This window comes from Pan troglodytes, chromosome 8 (genome assembly GCF_028858775.2).
Source record: "Pan troglodytes isolate AG18354 chromosome 8, NHGRI_mPanTro3-v2.0_pri, whole genome shotgun sequence".
In the NCBI taxonomy this organism is placed as follows: domain Eukaryota; kingdom Metazoa; phylum Chordata; class Mammalia; order Primates; family Hominidae; genus Pan; species Pan troglodytes.
Window position 1 is genome coordinate 58,890,370 of NC_072406.2, and position 22,804 is coordinate 58,913,173.

Below are 22,804 nucleotides of genomic sequence, written 5' to 3' on the forward strand. Positions count from 1 at the left end.
CATGGAATTGATTAGTCTTTTCTCAGTCTTATTTTGTAATTTACATAGTCACCAAGCATTCTTGTAGTAAAGTGAAAGAAATTAGCTTTGTAAATGGCCTGGACTACACTTCCTGTAAGTTCAAAAATCAGATCTATGACACTGCGATTATCTTATTGGTGTAAAAGCCTGAGCCACCAGTGGAAGACCTGGTTTGGGATTGAGGGTCTCAGGATGAGTCAGCCCCCAAACTGACAGATAGGGAGGATAAAATGGGAAAAAATTTTCCACCTTCAGTGAGCCTATAAAAATTGCAAACACATGTAACAATCAGGAGCTGGATTAACTCTAACTGAATTAACTTAAAGAATTTTGTTGCAATGTGACATTTTGTTTTCTCTCTAGTAACTGGTATGAACCCTCTGTCTCCTTATTTAAATGTGGATCCACGATACCTCGTGCAGGTAAGATTAAGATTTTACTAGTTTGATGCATTATTTTACCATTTTTTAAAAAACGCCAAGTGCTATGCTGACTTGAACTATGACATACACTTCTGGAGGCAGTAAGTCTCTGGTCTCCGTTCACCCTTTTTTCCTCACAAACATCAGGAGCTTGGCCTGCATCTCTCTGAAACCAGTTAACTCCCTTCAAAAGCTTATTTTTTAAAACCAGAGCAGAATTAATTTTTGAAAGCACCCCAATAAAAGTATTGGGATGCCTAGTTACAAAGTGTGTGGGGTTTTTTGTTTGTTTGTTTGTTTGTTTTTGAGCCAGAGTTTTGCTTTTGTCCTCCAGGCTGGAGTGCAGTAGCTCGATCTCTGCTCACTGCAACCTCAGCCTCCCAAATTCAGGCCATCCTCCTGCCTCAGCCTCCCGAGTAGCTGGGACTACAGGCGCCCACCACCACGCCTGGGTAATTTTTGTGTTTTCAGTAGAGACGGGGTTTCACCATGTTGGCCAGGCTCCCAAAGTGCTGGGATTACAGGCAAAGTGTGTTTTAAAGCTCAGTTTACAATATCAGGGTTTTTTTTGACTAAGCATCAAAAGTTTCAAAGAGTATCTTTTTGAATCCAAGGTATATTAGGAAATATATCTTGGGTGTATTAGAAAAGCAAGGTTGATTTAACATCTGAAAATTAATGTATTGTGCCATATCAATTTATAATAAAGCAATCAAGGAAAGAATATAGTACAAAGACCACATGCTTATCTCAATAGATTCACAAAAATCATTTGACAACATCCAACACCCCCTTTAATGATTATAAAAACAAACTAGGCTGGGCGCAGTGATTCACACCTGTAATCCCAGCACTCTGGGAAGCTGAGGTGGGCAGATCACTTGAGGCCAGGAGTTTGAGACCAGCCTGGCCAACATAGTGAAACCCTGTTTCTACTAAAAATACAAAAATTAGCCAGGCGTGGTGGTGCCTACCTGTAATCCCAGCTGCTTGAGAGGCTGAGGCATGAGAATCGCTTGAACCCTGGAGACAAAGGTTGCAGTGAGCTGAGAACACCTCACTACACTCCAGCCTGGGCAACAGAGTAAGACCCTATCTCTAAATAAATAAATAAAACTAGACATAAAAGGGACTTCAGCCTGTTAAATGTCATCTACAGAATATCCAAAGCTAACATAATTTAATGGTGAAAGACTGAATGCCTTCTCCCTAAGATCAGGAACAAAATAAGTATATTTACTCTCATTTATATTCAGCATTGTCTGGCCAGGGCAATTAGTGAAGTACATTAAATGGCATTCAAGTTGAAAAAGAAGTTAAACTATCTGTTTACAAATGACATGATCTTATCTATAGAAAATCACAAGGGAAATCACAAAAATCTGTTAAAACTAATGATTGAGTTCAGCAAGTTGCAGAATACAAGTTCAATATACATAAATCAAATATATTTCTAGACAGTTGCAATGAACACTACAAAAATGAAATTACAAAAAACAGTTCATTACCAATAACATCAAAAAGCAAATACTTAGAAATAAATGGACCAGGTGCAAAACATATTCTGAAAACTATAAAACATTATTGAAATTAAATGGAAAGACACATGCTATGATCCTGAAAATTTTAATATTAAAATGGCAGTGCTCACCAAATTAACCAACAGATTTAGTGCAGTGCCTGTCAAAATCCCAGCTGGCTTTTTTGCAGAAATTGACAAGCTTTTATCCTAAAATTCATATGGAAATTCAGGGGACATAGAATGGCCAATGACCTTGAGAAAATAGATTGGAGGACTTGAACTTGCCAATTTCAAAACTTTCTACAGAGCCACATCATGATAGTAACATAAGAATAAATCCATAGTTAATGAAATACAGAGTCCAGAAGAAAGACCTTACAATATATGCAGTCACTTGCTTTTCAACAAGGATGCCAAGATAGTTAAGTCAGGGGAGACGTTAGGACAACTGGAATCCATATGCATAAGAATGAAGTTGAACCCTAACCCTGCACCATATGCAAAATGTTACCACCAAATGGATTAAAGACTTAAATGTTGTAAACTAAAGCAGTCAAACTCTTAGAAGAAATCATGGGCACAAGTAGTTGTGACTTTGGATTAGACAGTGATTTCTTGGATGTGACACCAAAAGCACAAGTGGTAAAAAGAAAGTTGATAAATTGTATTTAATCAGAATTTTAAAATTTTGTGGTTTAGACAATACCAACAAGAATGGAGGCCAGATGCAGTGGCTCATACCTGTAATCCCAGCACTTTGGGAGGCTGAGGCGGGTGGATCACCTGAGGTCAGGAGTTCGAGACCAGCCTGGCCAACATGGTGAAACCCCATCTCTACTAAAAAACACAAAAATTAGCCAGGCGTGGTGCTGGGTGCCTGTAATCCCAGCTACTTGAGAGGCTGAGGCAGGAGAATCACTGGAACCTGGGAGGCAGAGGTTGCAGTGAGCCGAGATCGCGCCACCCGCACTTCAGCCTGGGCAACAGAGTAAGACTCGGTCTCAAAAAATAAATAAATAAATAAATAATGGAAAAAGTCCTGGCGCAGTGGCTCGTGCCTATAATCCCAACACTTTTAAGAGGCTGAGGCGGGAGGATCACTTGAGCCCAGGAGTTTGAGACCTGCCTGGCCAACATAAGAAGATCCCATCTCTGCAAAAAAATACAAAAATTAGCGGGGTGTGGTGGTGTGCACCTGTAGTCCCAGCTACTAGGGAGGCTGAGGTGGGAGGATCACTTGAGTCCAGCAGGTCAAGTCTCAGCATAATCAAACCACTTAACTCCAGCCTGGGTGACAGAGAGAGACTTTGTCTCAAAAGGAAAAAAATTGGGAAAAGACAATCCACAGACTGAGAGAAAATATTTGCATATTATGTATCTGATAAGGAATTTATATCTAGAATACTTAATTTTTTTAACTCTTGAAACAATAAAAAATAATTACAAAATGGGCAAAGATTTGAGTAGACATTTCTCTATGAAGATATACAGATGTCTAATAATGACATGAAAGCTGGTCAGTAACATTAATTAGAGAAATAAAACCACAATGAGATGCCTCTTTACACCCACGGGGATCACTATAATCAAAAAGAAAATAATAAGTATTGTTGAGGATGTAGAGAAATTGGACCTCTGTACATTGCTGGTGGGAATGTAAAATGATACAGCTGCTTTTAGAAACAGTCTGGCAGTTTCTCAAAGTGTTAAAAATAGAGTTACCTTATGACTGGCAATTTCACTTGCGTATACTCCATACTCAAGAGAATTGAAAACCTCTGTGCACATAAGTTGTAAATGAATGTTGCTAGTAGCATTATTCATAATAACCAAAAAATGGAAACCAAATGTTTATCCACCGATGAATGGATAAAAAAGTGTGGCATATCCATACAATGGAATATTATTTGGTAATAAAAAAGAATTATTAAATTATGCTACAATATAAATGAACCTTTAAAACTTCCTAAATGAAAGAAACCAGTCACAAGAGACCACATATTGTGTGGTTCCATTTATATGGAATGTCCAGAATAGGCAAATATATGGACAAGAAAGTAGATTAGTAGCTGCCAAGGGTTGGGAGTAAATGGGCAGTGACTGCTAATGGGTATGTGATTTTTTTGGGGGGTGATGAAGATGCTTTAAAATTTATTGTAGTCTTGGTTGCACAACTCTGAATATACTAAAAACCACTGAATTGTACGCTCTAAGTAAGTGAATTGTATGGTACATGAGATACATATCAGTAACTCCATTTTCTCTCTCTCTTTTTTTCTAAGAGACAAAGTCTCACTCTGTCTCCCAGACTCGAGTTGCAGTAGCAGCATCATAGCTCACTGTAACCTCAAATTCCTAGGCTCAAGCGGTCCTTCTGCCTCATCCTCCCAGATAGCTAGGGCTGCAGATGAACACCACCATGCCTGGCTAATTCTTTTTTTTTTTACATTCTTTGTAGAGATGTGATCTGACTTGGTTGCCCAGGCTGGTCTCTTAACTCCTGGCCTCAAGTGGTCCTTCTGCCTTGGCCTCCCAAAGTGCTGAAATTACAGGCATGAGCCACCATGCCTGGCCTTTTTTTTTTTTTTAAGCGTTATGGTTGGAACCTTTTATTTCAGAGTTGAATCACTAACGGCATCTGACAGCTGCTGCATTTCTTGTTTGCGTTAAGTGTTCAAATTGAAGCAAGTTGATGGTTCGGACCTTGCCAATTTAAAGCTTCATTATTTTTGAAATGTTTTTCAAATGTTATATTTTAACATTGGGTGTTCATTGATTTTTTTACTTTAAAAGTACTCCTTTGTCAGTTTACTCAGAATTTCAAAACTAGTTGCATGTATTTTGCTTTAATGTTGAATCTACACTTAGAGGTTGTACTCTAGATCTAGTTAAAATTCAATATCGTTGTGGCCCTGCATTGCTAGGTGGGGCTTATTAAGGTTAGACATAAAATATTTCGTATCCCCCCAAAAACTTGTGAATTCATTCTTCATCATGAACATTTAATCTTCCATTGGAATTCTAGAGGGACTTCAGACTTTAAAAAGTGTTTTATAAACCTCATCTGTTATTGGAAATAATTCTGGAGACCTTAAATTTAAAGATAATAGAAATTACATTTTGTAAAACTTTTATTTATACTTTTGAAGGTTAGAGACATCTTAAATAAAATAGTACCTGTCAACTTACCATGTTGTGACTTTGGCAACAACTTTTTTTTTTTTCTTGTTTAATAGTAGACACAGGGTCTCGCTGTGTTGTCCAGGCTGGTCTGGAACTCCTGGGTTCAAGCAGTCCTCCCACCTTGGCCTCCCAAAGTGCTGGGATTACAAGCATGAGCTACTGTGCCTAGCCAACTTTTATCTGATACAGTATTGTAGTTTCTCTCACTAATGCTTTTGTATTGTCACTACTCTTATATCCTCATTGAAATTTTTTTTTAAATTGTGTCAAGTAATAAATTTTTTTGTTAGCCCAGGTGAACATCTGGTACAAAAATAAGGAAAATTTAAATATTTTTAACATCCATAGTGTTAAACACGCAAAATTATAAATTAAAAAAGTTTTTTCTTTTTTTTTTTCCCCCCCAGCAAGTACATTGATACCCATTCTTGGATTTATCTTCCATGTCAGCAAACTCTGGTACTCGGGATTTTAGTAATACTAGTGTCCTGGAGTGTCAGCAGGACAGGTTTAACAAGAGCTTTTTAGTAAATCTTCTATACATTGAATATATTAACATACTTTGATAACAACCTTGTTTGTGTGTGAATTGATGGACGTTTGCTTGCAACCCTTGTTATATTTTTCAGTTGATACTAGCAGGAGAATGAGTTGGTGCTAACGTGCACTTTTGCTTGCTTGATAATGTTCATCACAGCCTTTTTTTTTTTTTTAAGTTTTCTTTTTTTTTTTTTTTTTTTGGAGATGGAGTCTCGCTCTGTCACCCAGGCTGGAGTGCAGTGGCGTGATCTCAGCTCACTGCAACCTCCACCCCCGGGTTCAAGCAATTCTCCTGCCTCAGCCTCCCAAGTAGCTGGGACTACAGGCGCACACTGCCACGCCCAGCTAATTTTTTGTATTTTAGTAGAGACGGGGTTTCACCATGTTGCCCAGGGTGGCCTCGAACTCCTGAGCTCTGGCAGTCCACCCGATTCGGCTTCCCAAAGCGCTGAGATTACAGGAGGGAGGCACCGTGCCTGGCCAAGTTTTCTATTCTTGATTAGTGATCTGTTTCTGTATTGAAGGATAATTTTTTTTTTCTTCTCAGCAACCATGGCCTGAGACTGAAGAATAATTATTTACCTTACCACATTGAATCTAGCATTTCTAAAAACTCAAACAAAAAGCAGTTTAATACTAAGTCATTATTTAAAAGTTGAAGTACCCAAAATTTATAAAACTCTATACAATTATATTATGACATGGGATCTATTCAGATTTTATTATTGCCCAACAGACCATTCTTATGTGATGAGAGTAGATGTGTTTGTTTACTTTTGCAATTTTTGGTGAGGATGTGTGCACATGCCAGAAAGAAAAAACCAAGGCAGAACCACAGTTTTCTGATTAGGAATACAGTTTTCTGAATCAACGTTCAGTATTTGCCACAAGGATTTATGAGAATGTTAATTGTCAGTGGTCTTTACTATGTTAAATGTAACACACTATGTGTCTTTTTGCCAAGGGTGTGACCTAGCCATTAGAAGCTTATTTTAACCATCTTTGGTTGGAAAGCTTGCCAAAAATGAGTGTGATTTTTTTTTTTAATCCAACATGGTGATAAAATTTTGTTTGTTTTTTTGAGTGTGTTTTTCATAAAGGTGCATTGACTCTTCAAAATTGGTAACCATATTTTGCTTTTAAGAGTGTCATTTCTCAATCTTAGTATTTTGGATGACCTTCCAGGGGTTCATGCCACATTTTGTGTATGCAATTACTAGAAATAGGGTCTATAGCTTTCTGAGAGTATCAAAGGAATATATACTCCTTAAACAGATAAGAATTATTAAAGGGGGTCATTTGCCCTTGCATAATTGATCCAAACTGTTGTACTTTATTAGTTTTTGCTCATGTTTGTGAACATTTGGCTTTATACATAGAAAAATGCACAATAAATAGCTGCTACAGAATGAAAGTTATTTGTTTCTTCCAGACTGATTGTCTGTTCTGTTCTTCTCATAGCTTTCAGTGTTCCTTTCTCTAGAGCTGTCCTTTCTAAACACTTTTGCACAAATCTTATCAGATTTACGTTTTGAAGGAAACAAAGTCTTTAATGAGACTCCCTTCTAAGAACTGTGTTTCGTATTTCATTTCACTTTGATTTAGGTGTTACTGCTGCAGAAAGTTTTATTTTTGTTTAAGTATACGTTTGAGTTAATTTAAGGTTTATTTTCTGTGAAAAACTACTTTGAAATGTTAAAAAGGCAACTTTACAAGATTTGTGTCTTGAGGGACACTCAGCTTGGTTTTCATTATTATCCTTTTAGGATACAGATGAGTTTATTTTACCTACCGGAGCTAATAAAACCCGGGGCAGATTTGAGCTGGCCTTCTTTACGATTGGAGGATGTTGCATGACAGGTGAGTGTTACATACTTTTTTCTCAAGAGTGCTCAGTTCAAGTAGTTGAGGGTGCGTAAAATCAAAAGCAATTAGAATGTTGGTTTCAGGGTTTTTTTTTTTTATATTTACATTTGTCTTTTTCTATTAAATAAAAATGAAAAAGAATCAGAAGTGTAGTTATGCAGTTTTGAGTTTGTTTTTTTAATATAAAGCTGTCTTATCTGGGTGAATTTTTATGATTTACCAGGGGCTGCGTTTGGGGCAATGAATGGTCTTCGGCTAGGATTGAAGGAAACCCAGAACATGGCCTGGTCCAAACCAAGAAATGTACAGTAAGTCTCTTGTAACCATCTGATGTAGTGATACTTGAATATTAAGCTCTGTTGTATTGGTTTGATGAGTACAACCTTGAGATTACAGATGGTTAGCATAGTTATGTGCTTTTTTGTCTTTGTTTTTTAATCTTAATCAAAATAAAAGCAACTAAGGAATCAGATTACTGACTCTAAGCTTTTAAAAAGGAGTGATTTTTTTAATCAGTGTCCCTCAGTCAGCTAGTGCTATGCCAGCCTGACTTCTCAGCTGCACCTGTTACATTCTCCAACCCTATGTGACTTGCTTTTCAAATTGTTGAGTTGCTAATGGGAATTTTGGATTGTTTGGGGGCATGCAGATCCATAGGAAATGGTAATGAAGAATAAGCAGCTCATGAGAGTGATGGTTCAAGCTGCCATCATTTAACTTGAACTTCTTACTGTCTTGACTTTATGTTTCCGAAATGATGAGCCAGATACATTTTAAATAAAATTTTTAGGATTAGAGTTAATTCCAAAAGGATAAGACACAGTTTTCTGTTAGAACTTGAAGTTACAGAGAAGGGAAAGTACAGTTAAAAGGATCGGAACGTATGTTTTCACCCAACTTAAGAAGTAAACATGGCCAGTCCCTCTTGATATTCCTTAAACAATATGTTTAGTTTTGCCCATTTTTATGCTTCATGTAAGTGGAATCATGAGTATGTATTTTTCGATGGCTACTGTTTTGTTTTGGGACACTTTAAACTCCATCTTCCTTTCATATTGTTCAGCCAGCAGATGGCACCAGATGTGCTAGAATTAGACCATGGGAAACTGGAAGGCCTGTTAAATTGTGGTGTTTTTTGAGAGACAGGGCCTTGCTGTGTTGCCCGAGCTGGAGTGCAATGGTGCCATCACAGCTCACTGTAGCCTTGACCTCCTGGGCTCAAGTGATCCTCCCACCTCAGCCTCCCGAGTAGCTGGGACTACAGGCACATGCCACCATGCCCAGGTAATTTTTTAATTTTTTGTAGAGACGGGGTCGCACTGTATTGCTCAGGCTGTTCTCAAACTCCTGAGCTCAGGTGATCCTCTTGCCTCAGCCTTCCAAACTGCTGGGATTACAGACGTGAGCCACTGCACCTAGCCCTGTTAAGTTTTTTATATTCCTGTTACTGTGTGGATCTCTGTCCATGTTCTACCAGCCTAGATCCTTCAATATTTTTATTACTTGTCCCTTGCTTCAATAATATTTTTAAGTTTTTGTATTATGGGGAATTTTGAATATATAAAAGTAGACAAAATACATAGCATAGTGAACACATGAACCATAACCCATCCTCAACAACCATCAACCATGGCTAGTTCTATCCCATCTCCTTCTCCTCTCCCATCTTATTTTGAGACAAAAACCCCAATATCATATTAAATACAAATTTGGAAGTAGATCTCCTAGAAAAGACAACTTGCTTCCTTTCTTAAAACAAGTTATTAAAATGCTTGTTAAAAATGAAAAAAGATGGCTGAACTTAAAATACGTTAGTAAATATGTAACATAATTAGAAACAATATACTTCTGTTTGTAAACATTACTGATTTTTTAAAACAATCTTTTAGAAGCAATACAAATTTTTGTTTCTGTAGAACATTAATTGAGTCGTTTAATAATTAAACTGAATGAGTTCCTTCACTCTTTGTTACTGTATTTCCATAATTTCCAGCAGTAGTCAGATGTCTGGACAGAACCATATGGTGTTACACTGCTGGGAGAAGAATGTCTTCTCTTCATCCAGTTGCGTCCATCACTGTTCTGGTGGTGTCTGGCACTGGTGCAAGGCAGAACTGTGCTTCCTTGAGAGTGTGCTGAGCATTCACCTTGGCTGCTTGGTTCTAGTCTGGGAGCAGACACAGGGTGCTTTCCCCATGTATTCTAGTTAGATGGCTGATTCCTTCTCTTTAATTCTACTTTATATTCTGTAGTTTGATATTCTTTACTTTGATTATCTTTAACATTCTAAGCATATGTTCCCCTCCCAAAAAGAACCTTTTAGAAGCTAGCTCGCCATAGTTAACAGTGGCATTTTTTACATGGATTAGTTTCTGTAAACCTCTGTAAGATACATTCCAGGCTGTCATTCAAAGCCTTATATATATTTAAGGTGTATTCATTATATTATACATTTAATAATAAGAGTTTTCCTTATTATTATTATTATTATTATTAAGGACTTATATAAAAGTCCTTAAGACTTTTGCCTAAAGTTTTGAAAGTTTTAACCTAATTTTCACTTATGTAGAGTAAAAACCATCCTTATTGAAATCAGAGATATTAAGATGTATTTTAGAATTTAAAAAACTTTGAGCCCTGGGTCTAGACATGTTAAATAGCCATTATTGTTTTTAAAGGTTACTAGAGAAATAATGATTCTAAATACAGATTCTTTCTCTTTCTGCCCTGATAGGATTTTGAATATGGTGACTAGGCAAGGGGCACTTTGGGCTAATACTCTAGGTTCTCTGGGTAAGTAGAGATCTCGTTTGATAATAAATTGTTAACTTAAAGAAAGAATGCACAAATATCATGAACAATTTGATCAACCCATATTCTGGTCCTAGGATATGAGACAATTATGTTTAAATCCATTCCAATGCATAATGTAGATACTGCTTAGGGAAAGACCATGAACTAACTTATGAAATAATCTCAGGTGCTAATACCATTCTTAATACCATTTCTGAATTTTTAAAATCTTTTGGACACTGCACACTCTCCTTTCCAAGCACAACACCCAATAAAATCATGTTTAAATGAAATCCAGATGATTTAGGTCCAAAGTAAAGAGCTTTGTATGTTAGGCAAGGTTCAAGGTCCTGTAGTGATACACGATAAATTAATCCAGCCCTCTTGCTATGTTTTCTTAATAGCCTGTTCATTAGTCTGTTTACCTGAGTAGATTTCAGGCACCTAATTGCCACAATTGGAATAGGTTCCTTGTAGATAATGAAAACGTTTGCAGTTCTAGGCAAAAGGTAATTTAGTAGTGCTTAGTCAGAGCCTAATGCTTTCATACCATATTGTTTATGAATGATTGATCACTTACAATAGATCTCTTATGGCTTATGTCCTGACATCCAAAATTTTCCTACTGTATGAACTTAGTTGAAAATCTCAATTTAAATTGTGGCAGATTAAGGAGGGGAAGACATAGAAAACTCATTGAAAACATAGAAAAAGCGTTTGTTATGGCAGAGTAAGGTCCTGCCTTGTCACAGAATTTGGAAGCAGTACATCTTCACACTGTAAAGCCAGTTTTCACACTTTGGATCCTAAGAGATGGCTGCTTTCATATGTTGCTGATGTCTGCATTCTTCCCACCCTCCTACAGAATCACCCCCCTCTGTTTCTTTTAATTGCTTGTATACCTAGTCAGCTGTCCTTGTCTGCCTGGGACTTTCAGAGAAAAGTCCAAGAAACTATGTTCCAATAATCTCCACCTCCCACCCACCCCGCCCCACAGTCCTGGACAAACTAGAATGGCTGGTCACCCTCTGTGTACCCATTGTGGTATGATCGAGAAGGGTGTTCTGCTCGTGATCAGTTTCAGTTAAATAAGTTGAAGAGGAAGATGAGCTTTCATAGAAGTATAAAAATACTGCAGTAGAGGAATTGTAAGGCTGAGCGTGGTGTATTGTTGCAAGGGGCAAGCGTAGCTATAATTTTGAGAAAGAGTTTAAAAGTTTAACATTCATTCCAGATAGGAATCTGCAAGAGCATAGAAGGATGGCTTGGGGGAAGATACTTTAAAATGAAATGGTGCTAGTGTTATAATACGTGAGAATCAAACCTCACTTTTTTTTTAATCTATTTTTTCTTATACTAGAAATACGTGTGTGTGTGTGTGTGTGTGTGTGTGTGTCTTTAATCCGAAGTATAGCAATTATGGGTAGCATATAAATGAAAATTTTAAATATTCTTCCTGAGACTTCCTAGCGGTACTTTCTAGAAATAGCTACTATTGATGTTTCTTCTGAATTCTTCCAGGCGTTTCTCTGCATAGCCAGTCAGTCGTGTACCACGTGCACATGTCCCTGATTTACTTATTAGTGAAAATGATTCTTCTGCTTTTTAAGTGACTGTATAGTATTCCATTATATGAAAAGTCCCTCTCTGGATCAATTCAGATGGTACAAATGCTCTTGATGGGCATTTTATTTGTTGCCAGATGTTTGCTATTAGAAACTGTTCTAGTGATCATTCCATGTATATCTTTGGATAAATTTTTCTAAATATAATTGCCATACTGACTTTTGTGTTGGAAAAAAAAAACAGTTTTTCCTCTGCTCTCACACTACAACAGTCAACATAGGATAGTTCTGTGACCAGTTATGTGGGAATATTTCCCCACATACCAAGTAATCTCTTTTGCAGTGGACACCAGTTGGGTGTCCTCCTGTTTCACTTCTGCCTGGAGATAGCATTAGATCAGCAGGTTGAGCACTCTGTCCCACAAAACTGAGCCCCACTTTGGATACTTCTGATGCTGATAGCAAGCTCCAGGTTATTTTACCTGTGCTTCTGACCAACCAGCTTTGTCAGGGTTTCCCACAACCCACTCTTTGGGTCTGATTAATTTATTGGATTGGCTCACAGAAATCGAGGGAACACATACTTAACATTTGCGTATTTATTATAAAGTTTTTTGGTTTTTTTTGTTTTTTTTTTGAGACAGGGTCTTGCTCTGTCACCCATGCTAGAGTGCAGTGGAGCTCACTGCAACCTAGACTTCTGGCCTTAAGCAAGCCTCCCACCTCAGCCTTTCAAGGAGCTGGGACTACAGGCAACATGCATCACCATGCCAACTAATTTTTTAAAAAATTTTTTTAGAGAAGGGGGTATCCCTATGTTGTTGCCCAGACTGGTCTCTGACTCCTGGGCTCATGTGATCTTCCCACCTCGGCCTCCCAAAGTGCTGGGATTACAGAAACTTTGTGAGCCACCACACCTGGCTGGATATTTTTAAAGGATACAAATAGCCCAGTCAAGGAATACATAAGGTGAGGCCTGGATGGGCCCTGAGTGCAGGAGCTTTCATTTCACTGGAGTTGGGGTGCACTAGCCTCCTGACACGTGGGTGAGTTCTTTCTCACTTTCCTGCAAGTCCCATGAGTTCAGCTGTCCAGAAAGTCCTCCGACCCCATCCACTTGGGCCTCATGTGGAAAATTGATTGGATAGGCATGACTGAAGCACGGACAACCTTATAGAACTGTGATTGGACAAAAAGGGCATGCTCTACTACTAATAGACTGGGCGCAGAAACCCAGCAAGGCCTGCCTGCCCAGATTCTCCTTGGCCTTTCTGTGCAACATTTCTTCTTCCTGGGTATGGGGTACGATCTCTTCCTGAAATGGGGGTCTTACAGCCTGCAATCAGGCAAGGTAGGTCATAGAATTTCTTTATGGCCAGTTCCAAGACAGAAAAGTGTGGGTAAAGATTAGAGTCCTGCTGTGGGGAGAAAAGGGAGCAGGTGAAAGGAGGGCAGGAGAAGGTCAGAGAGAGAGATTCTGTTTCTGAGGCTGCTTCTGAGGCCTGAAGTGCTCCAGTAATACAACAAAAGACCTTCACCTTTGTCCCTCTGAAGCTGTTCCAAAGCTGATTCCAGAACCAAGGACAAATACCTTAACAAGTGATTGTTTTAGTCACTTAGGAAGGGCTATGGGAGTTATGAGCTAGGAACCATGGATGAAAACCAATATATGTATATCATAATATCACACTTTATCACTGTTTTGTCACTGAGCACTTCCATTTCCTCTTTAGCTTTGCTCTATAGTGCATTTGGTGTCATCATTGAGAAAACACGAGGTGCAGAAGATGACCTTAACACAGTAGCAGCTGGAACCATGACAGGCATGTTGTATAAATGTACAGGTGAGTACTGTTGAATGGGGAGCCATCTCTTAATACACTTGAAGTGCGCTTTTTAAAATTCATGGTTTTCAAGGAAATTACACTCTGTTGCAGTATAATCTAGTGTTCTAACTTTATGGTTATTTTGGTTTGGTTTGGTTTTTAATTGTGGTAAAATAAACATAAGATTTACCCATCTTAACCATTTTTAAGTATACAGTACATTAGTATTATAGTCACATGATTATATAACCAATCTCTGGAACTTTTTCATCTTGCAAAACTGATACTCTGTACCTATTAAGCCTCCCAATTTACCACTTCCTTAGCTCCTGATAATGTTACACTTTCTGTCTCTGAATTGGCTGCTTTAGGCACCTCATATAAGTAGAATCATACAATGTTTGTCCTTTTTTGATTGGCTTATTTTACGTAGCATAATATCCTCAAGGCTCATCCCATGTTGTTGCATGTGCCAGAATTCCCTTCCTTTTTAAAGCTAAATAATATTCATTCTGTGTATGTATACCACATTTTGCATGTGCATTCTTTTATCAAGGAATATTTGGGTTGCTTCTACCTTTTGGCTATTGTGAATAATGCTGCTACGAATATGGATGTACAAATTTCTCTTCAAGGTCCTTCTTTCTTTTTTTGGATATATGCGCAGAAGTGGGATTCTTGGATCATATGGTTTATGGTGGTTTTTTGACATTAAGAATATAAGATTCTTTTCTGTATTTTTCATTCATTTTAGTTTAGTTTTTTTAATCTTGGACAGACTAAGCAATAGAATATTCAGAATTGTTGGTTTTGTTTTAAACAATAGTTTGACCTGTGACATCAGCATATTAAACTATCACAAGACACACACAAGGTCAAAGCCCAGGAATGACTTCCCTGTAAGTCAATTTATAGCATCTTATTCCTATGATCATCTTACTCTACTGGGAGATCAACATGTTGCTGTCAAGGGTCAGATAATTCTCTTCTGTGATAAGTTTTACTAGTTTAGAAGCATACATTCAAGTAATGCCTAATTTAGCTTTTTTATTGTGTTGATACATCTTTGGCTACTTAATTTTTATTTTTATCAAAATAATCCACATACGTGATTTTTTAAGTCAAGGTTTTTATCTTAACATCTAAAAGATTTTAATGATGTTTAATCCACATACATGATTTTTTAAGTCAAGGTTTTTATCTTTTTAACATCTAAAAGATTTTAATGATGTGCAACGTGTTCTATACGTCTCACCTTAATTCCCTTTTCCCAAAGGCAACTTTTAATTTTTTTTTTTTTTTTTCTTTTTTGAGACGGAGTCTTGGTGTCACCCAGGCTGGAGTGCAGTGGCATGATCTCGGCTTACTGCAACCTCCACCTCCTGGGATCAAGCAGTTCTCCCATCTCAGCTTCCTGAGTAGCTGGGACTGCAGGCACATACCACCACATCTGGCTAATTCTTGTATTTTTAGTAGAGACGGGGTTTCACCATATTGGTCAGGCTGGTCTCAAACTCCTGACCTCAGGTGATCCACCCTCCTCAGCCTCCCAAGTGCTAGGATTACAGGCGTGAGCCACCACTCCCAGCTTATTTTAATTTTTTTTTTAAGACAGAGTCTCACTCTGTCATCCAGGCTGGAGTGCAGTGGCACAATCAAGGCTCACTGTAGCCTTGACCTCCTGGGCTCAGGTGATCCATCTCAGCCTCCTGAGTAGCTGGGACTACAGGCACACGCCTCCACACCCAGCTAATTCTTTTTTTTTTTTCTTTTTTGGAGATGGGGTCTCACTATGTTGCCCAGGCTGGTCTTGAACCTCCTGGTCTCAAGCAGTCATCCTGCCTCAGCCTCCCAAAGTGCTAGGATTGCAGATGTGAGCTACCATGCCTAGGCTGCTTTAATTCATTATTTTTTATTTTCATGTTTTTAAATAATATTATTATCTTGATTTTTCTTGACTTTTCAGTCTTACATATTGTCTGTTGACTTCCAAGAGGAAAGCTGTGTTAACTCCGCTAAGAATTGTACAAAATACGCTTAAAGTAGAAAGGAGGTCACATCCTTTATATAGGTCAGCTCATTTACCATTCTCTGAAGGTAGTAGACTGGTACTCCCTTGTTTTATAGACAAAGAAACTAAAATTCAGACAAGTTAAATTACCTCCACATGCTCACACAGCTCTGTCACGGTCTAGTGCATCAAACTCTAGTCTGAGTCCAAAGCCCGTTGTCTTTCTCACCAAACCAAATTACCTCCAGGATAGAGAAATCAGGAAAATTTCTAGAAAAGGGAAAGAAGTAATAAATAACAGTTGAGCCAGACCTTAAGGATGGACTGAATTTTCTGATGTATTTGTTTGATTATATGATACATATAAGGAAGGTGTGGGAGAAAAGTCTGGGAAGATAGTTTAGGCTTATGGCATGGAAAGCTAAGGTAAGAAGCTTAAAATTACATAGAAAGGCAGCATGTCATCAAAGGTTTTTGGACAGAGTATTAGAATTATCTCTGAGGAAGATTAAGCTAGAAGTAGTGGGTAGATAAAATAGATTGGAGGTAGAAGCCTGAAGTCAGAATGGTCCAGGAAAAGTATTAGTTGAAGAGATGGTGAGGAAAAGGTTGAAATGAAAGATGATTGGGTCAGCTGGGCACGGTGGCTCACGCCTGTAATCCCAGCACTTTGGGAGGCTGAGGCGGGTGGATCCCCTGAGGTCAGGAGTTTGAGACCAGCCTGACCAACATAGAGAAATCCGGTCTCCACTAAAAATACAAAATTAGCCAGGTGTGGTGGCGCATGCCTGAAATCCCAGCTACTCGGGAGGCTGAGGCAGGAGAATTGCTTGAACCTGGGAGGTGGAGGTTGCGGTGAGGCGAGATCGTGCCACTGCACTCTAGCCTGGGCAATAAGAGTGAAACTCTGTCTCAAAAAAAAAAGAAAAAAGAAAAAAATGATGATTGGATTACTAGAAGACTGTTTGCTGTTTGGTGGTTTCTTTCTGTTTTGTTATATTGTGGAAGCAATATATGTGACTTTGAATAGCATAGCAGCTAGCTGTCCTGGGCTCCCTCACCACTGCCCCCATCTGTCCCTTACTTGTCTCTTCCTGGCAAGACTAAACTCACTAAAATGTTTCCCTTGTTTTTTTTTTTTGAGTTGGGGTCTTGCTCTGTCACCCAGGCTAAAGTGCAATGGTGCCATCATGGCTCACTACAGGCTTGAACTCCTGGGCTCAAGGGATCCTCTCACCTCAGCCTCCCCAGTGGTTCAGACTACAGGTGCATGCCACCATACCCAGCTAATTTTTTTCATTGTTTCATTGTTTAGCGATGGGGTCTTGCTATGTTACCCAGGCTGGCCTCAAGCAATCCTCCCACCTCAGCCTCCTGAGTTGCTAGATTATAGGCGTGAGCCACTGTGCCCAGCTGTCTGAATTGTTTTTGATTCCCCATAGTACTGTGTCCTTTTAGGAGAGTTTTTTTGCCACTGATTCTCAGTTGTTTGGGTGATTGCTTTTCTGTGGGTGGGAGGAATTGTCCTAGATCTCTTTGAGGGTCTTATGAAAGTTTTTGACAGTTTCTAAACCCTGCATTAACATCTCAGTATGCGTAGACTCTCCTTAGGAGAATTGTGAAACTTAACTTTTTAGAAGTTTTATAAACACTTTGAGGCTTATGATTAAATGAAAGTGCTGATATTTAGAAGGTAGCAATCAAAATCCAATTAAGCTTTTTTTCCTTTTTTTTTTTTTTTTTTTAAATGGTGTTTTGCTCTGTTGCCAGGCTGCAGTGCAGTGGCACAATCTTGGCTCATTACAGCCTCCACCTCCCGGGTTCAAGCGATTCTTCTGCCTCAGCTTCCCAAGTAGCTGGGATTACAGATGCCCGCCACCACGCCCAGCTAATTTTTGTAATTTTAGTAGAATCGGGGTTTCACCATGTTGGCCAGGATGTTCTCGATCCCCTGACCTCATGATCCGCCCACCTCAGCCTTCCAAAGTGCTGGGATTACAGGCATGAACCACCACGCTGGGCCAAGCCAGATTCTTTAAAGTGGCTCTATCTTCTCTGTAATTTGCTCCCTTGCCACTTTGATGACTCCAGATTCTACTCCTTTTCACATTGTCTTTTAACTCCCACTTCAGGGCCTTTGTTCTTGCTGTTACCATTTCCTAGAACAGTCCTTCCAGATACCTACCTCAAATGCTGCATCATCTGTCCATCTTTGTTCAGATACCACCTTTTCTTTGAGGACTTTTCTTAAACACTGTAGTACATACAGTTTTGCACATACATTTTAGTTGTAGGATAAATTGCTAAAAATTAAGTTACTTGAGCAAATTATCTGCATGCTTAAAACGTGAATGACTACTGCCAAATGACCCTTCTAGTACTTACTAATGTTTGCCAGTGTTAGCATCTACCATCACTTTTTTTTTTTTTTTTTTTTTTTGGAGACAGAGTTTCACTCTCGTTGGCCACACTGGAGTGCAATGGCATGATCTCGGCTCACAGCAACCTTTGCCTCCTGAGTTCAAGCGATTCTCCTGCCTCAGCCTCCCGAGTAGCCATGCACCACGATGCCTGGCTAATTTTGTGTATTTTTAGTAGAGACGGGGTTTCTCCATGTTGGTCAGGCTGATCTCAAACTCCCAACCTCAGGTTGCAGTGAGCAGAGATCGCGCCACTGAATTCCAGCCTGGGCGATAGAGCGAGTCTGTCTCAGAATGAAATGACGTGACATGACATGACATGATGAAATGAATAATGAAATGCCGGGTGTGGTGGCACACTCCAGCCTGGGCGATAGAGCAAGTCTCTGTCTTGAAATGAAATGGAATGAAATGAAGAGAATAAATGAAATAAATGAAATGAAATAATAAAATGAATAATGAAATGCCAGGTGAAATGAAATGAAATGATGAAATGAATAATGAAATGCCGGGTGCAGTGGTGCACTCCAGCCTGGGCAATAGAGCAAGTCTCCATCTCGAAATGAAATGAGATGACATGAGATGAAATGGGATGACATGAAATGAAATAATGAAATGAGCAATGAAATGCCGGGTGAAATGAAATGAAATGAAGAAATAAATGAAATATTGAAATGAATAATAAAATTCCGGGTGCGGTGGTGCACTCCAGCTTGGGTGATAGAGTGAGACTCCGTCTTGAAATGAAATGATGAAATAATGAAACAAAATTAAATATGAAATGAAATGAAATATGAAATGCTAGGTGCGGTGGCTCACGCCTGTAATCCTAGCACTTTGGGAGGCCGAGGAGGGTGGATCACCTGAGGTCAGGAGTTCAAGACCAGCCTGGCCAACATGGTGAAACCCCTTCCCTACTAAAATACAAAAATCAGCTGGGCGTGATAGCGGGTGCCTGTAATCCCAGCTACTTGGGAGGCTGAGAGAGGAGAATCGCTTGAACCCAGGAGGCAGAGGTTGCAGTGAGCAGGGATCGCGCCACTGCACTCCAGCCTGGGCGTTAGAACGAGCCTCCGGCTCGAAATGACATGATGAAATGAAATAATGAAATGAATAATGGAATGCGTGTGGTGCACTCCAGCCTGGGCAATGCAGCAAGTCTCTGTCATGAAATGGAATGAAATTGAATGGGAATGGGAATATGGGAATGGAATAAATGAAATGAAGAAATATGAAATGCCAGGTGTGGTGGCGCACTCCAGCCTGGGTGATAGAGCGAGTCTCCATCTTGAAGTGAAATGAAATGAAATGAAGAAATGAAATAAATGAATACTGAAATGAAATAATAAAATGAAATGCCAGGTGTGGTGGCACACTCCAGCCTGGGCAATAGAGCGTGTCTCCGTCTTGAAATGAAATGAAATAAATGAAATGAGAAATGATGAGATGAAATATGAAATGCTGGGTGAAATGAATAATGCAATGCCAGGTGTGGTGGCGCAGTCCAGCCTGGGTGATAGAGCGAGTCTCTGTCTTGAAATGAAATGATCAAATGAAATGATGAAATGAAATAATGAAATGAATAATGAAATTCTGGGTGCAGTGGCGCACTCCAGCCTGGGCAATAGAGGGAGTCTCCGTCTCGAAATGAAATGAAATGATGAAATGAAATAATGAAATGAATAATGAAATGCCGGGTGAAATGAAATGAAAAAATGAAATAAATGAAATGATGAAATGAAATAATGAAATGAATAATGAAATGCCAGGTGCAGTGGCACACTCCAGCCTGGGTGATAGAGCGAGTCTCTGTCTCAAATGGGATGAAATGAAATGAAGAAATGAAATAATGAATAATGAAATGCCAGGTGAAATGAAATGAAGAAATAATGAAATGAAATGAATAATGAAATGCTGGGTGTGGTGATGCACTCCAGCCTGGGTGATAGAGTGAGACTCCGTTTTGGAAGGAGATGAAATGATGAAATAAATATGAAATGGAATATGAAATGCTGGGTGCAGTGGCTCACGCTTGTAATCCTACCACTTTGGGAGGCCTAGGTGGGCGGATCACCTGAGGTCAGGAGTTCAAGATCAGCCTGGCCAACATGGTGAAACCCTGTCTCTACTAAAATACAAAAATTAGCCGGGCATGATGGCAGGTGCCTGTAATTCCAGCTACTCGGGAGGCTGAGAGAGGAGAATCGCTTGTACCCAGGAGGTAGAGGTTGCGGTGAGCAGAGATCACACCACTGCACTCCTGCCTGGGCAATAGAACGAGTCTCCATCTCAGAATGAAATGACATGACATGATGAAATGAAATAATGAAATTAATAATGAAATGTGGGTGGCGCACCCCAGCCTGGGTGATAGAGCGAGTCTCTGTCATGAAATGAAATGAAATATGAAATGAATAATGAAATGCTGGGTGCACTCCAGCCTGGGTGATAGAGCGAGTCTACGTCATGAAATTGAAAAATGAAATAGATGAAATGAAAAAATGAAATAATAATGAAATGCCGGGTGTGGTGGTGCACTCCAGACTGGGCGATAGAGCGAGTCTCTGTCTTGAAATGAAATGAAACAAATGAAATGAAGTGAGAAATGAAATGATGAAATGAAATACGAAATGCCGGGTGAAATGAAATGAATAATGAAATGCTGGGTGTGGTGGCGCACTCCAGCCTGGGTAATAGAGCGAGTCTCCATCGAAATGAAATGAAATGAGATGAAATATGAAATGAAATAAATGAAACTAAATGATAAAATGGAATAATGAAATGCCGGGTGCGGTGGCGCACTCCAGCCTGGGCAATAAAGCAAGTCTTCGTCTGGAAATGAAACGAAATGAAATGAAATGATGAAATGAATAATGAAATGCTGGGTGAAATGAAATGAAATAAATTAAATGAATAATGAAATGCCAGATGCAGTGGCGCACTCCAGCCTGGGTGATAGAGCGAGTCTCTGTCTCGAAATGAAATGACATGACATGACATGACATGACGAAATGAAATAATGAAATGAATAATGAAATGCCGGGTGTGGTGGTGCACTCCAGCTTGCGCGGTAGAGTGAGTCTTCATCTCTAAATGAAATGAATGAAATGATGAAATGAATAATGAAATGCCAGGTGCGGTGGCGCACTCCAGCTTGGGCAATAGAGCAAGTCTCTGTCTCGAAATGAAATGAAATAAATGAATAATGAAATGCCAGGTGTGGTGGTGCACTCCAGCCTGGGCGATTGAGCGAGTTTCCATCTCGAAATGAAATGAAACGAAATGAAGAAATGAAATAATGAAATGAATAATGAAATGCTGGGTGCAATGAAATGAAATGAAGAAATGAAATAATGAAATGAAATGAATAATGAAATGTCAGGTGCAGTGGCGTACTCCAGCCTGGGTGATAGAGTGAGTTTCCATCTTGAAATGAAATGAAAGAAATGAAATATGAAATGCTGGGTGTGGTGGCTCACACCTGTAATCCTAGCACTTTGGGAGGCCGAAGCAGGTGGATCACCTGAGGTCAGGAATTCAAGACCAGCCTGGCCAACATGATGAAACCCCATCTCTACTAAAATACAAAAACTAGCCAGGCATGATAGCGGGTGCCTGTAATCCCAGCTACTTGGGAGGCTGAGAGAGGAGAATCGCTTGAACCCAGGAGATGGTGGTTGCCATGAGGCAAGATCGCGCCACTGCACTCCAGCCTGGGCAGCTGAGCGAAACTCTGTCTCAAAAAAATAAAAATAAAAATAAATAAATGAATAGAATAAATTACCGTCTATCTGACAGCTGCTAGTTTTTCCCTCATGATCTTTCTATTAAAATAGCTCTGTACCTACTATGTTGAGCCCTTCCTGTTTTTTTTGACAGGGTCTCAGACTAGAGTACAGTGGTGTGATCATGGCTCACTGCCACCTCTGCCTCCTGGGTTCAAGTGATGCTCCCATCTCAGCCTCCCAAGATGCTAGGACTACAGGCACACGCCACCATGCCTGGCTAACTTTTTTGTGTTTTTTGTAGAGACGGGGTTTCACCATGGTGCCCAGGCTAGTCTCAAACTCCTGAGCTCAAGCGATCCACCCTGCCTTGGCCTCCCAAGTATTGGGATTACAGGTGTGAACCACCGCTCCCAGCCCCCTCTTTTTTAAAATTTCTGTATTTAAAGAGTACATTGGGGATTGGAAATAGTTTAGATCAGCATGGATTAGCCATTCCCTAAATGTAAACTTCTTCAGTGGTGCTATACTTAGAGTGCCTAAGGTCATTTCCAAATCCATGAATCTGGAAGTTGAAGTTATATTTGTATTCCCACCACACAAAATTTATGTCTGTGCCCTGTCTTCTTGGGTCTATTTTTAACCAGAAATTAATAAGACATTGATTTGCCTTTGTTAGAGTGATTTCAGTGTTTCGAGTTATTAAGACAGGAAGTGTGAGTCCATGTTGGAATTCTGGGTCAGCAGATTATTTACCTCTTCTACAATTGCAGTGGAAATTGAAATCTATTTGTCCTGTGACATAGAATTAATGAGTATTCTTTTTTGCTTTTTCTCTTCTGAGCCAAGAGCTTTCTTTTCATAATTTATGTTGGAGGTGTTCCAGACTATGTTATGTTACTACTGCAAG

General features: G+C 39.3%; 1 protein-coding gene and 1 non-coding gene across 4 annotated transcripts in view; both read left to right on the forward strand.

The window, feature by feature from the left end:
- TIMM23 (translocase of inner mitochondrial membrane 23) overlaps positions 1–22,804 on the forward strand; it is a 34,244-nt gene that overhangs the window by 2,981 nt on the left and 8,459 nt on the right. For 2 of the 3 annotated variants that reach the window (XM_001160552.6, XM_016918313.4), the window contains exons 2-6: positions 385–443; positions 7,455–7,548; positions 7,778–7,862; positions 10,289–10,347; positions 13,646–13,756. In XM_001160552.6, the coding sequence (XP_001160552.1) occupies positions 385–443; positions 7,455–7,548; positions 7,778–7,862; positions 10,289–10,347; positions 13,646–13,756 (408 nt within the window). Of the gene's footprint in view, positions 1–384; positions 444–7,454; positions 7,549–7,777; positions 7,863–10,288; positions 10,348–13,645; positions 15,064–19,221; positions 19,905–22,804 lie in introns of those variants that run through there. The other variant, XR_010146612.1, reaches the window with a different exon arrangement.
- LOC112204668 (small nucleolar RNA SNORA74) lies at positions 9,543–9,736 on the forward strand. Its single transcript, XR_002938338.1, has one exon. It is a non-coding gene; the product is annotated as a small nucleolar RNA SNORA74 (small nucleolar RNA).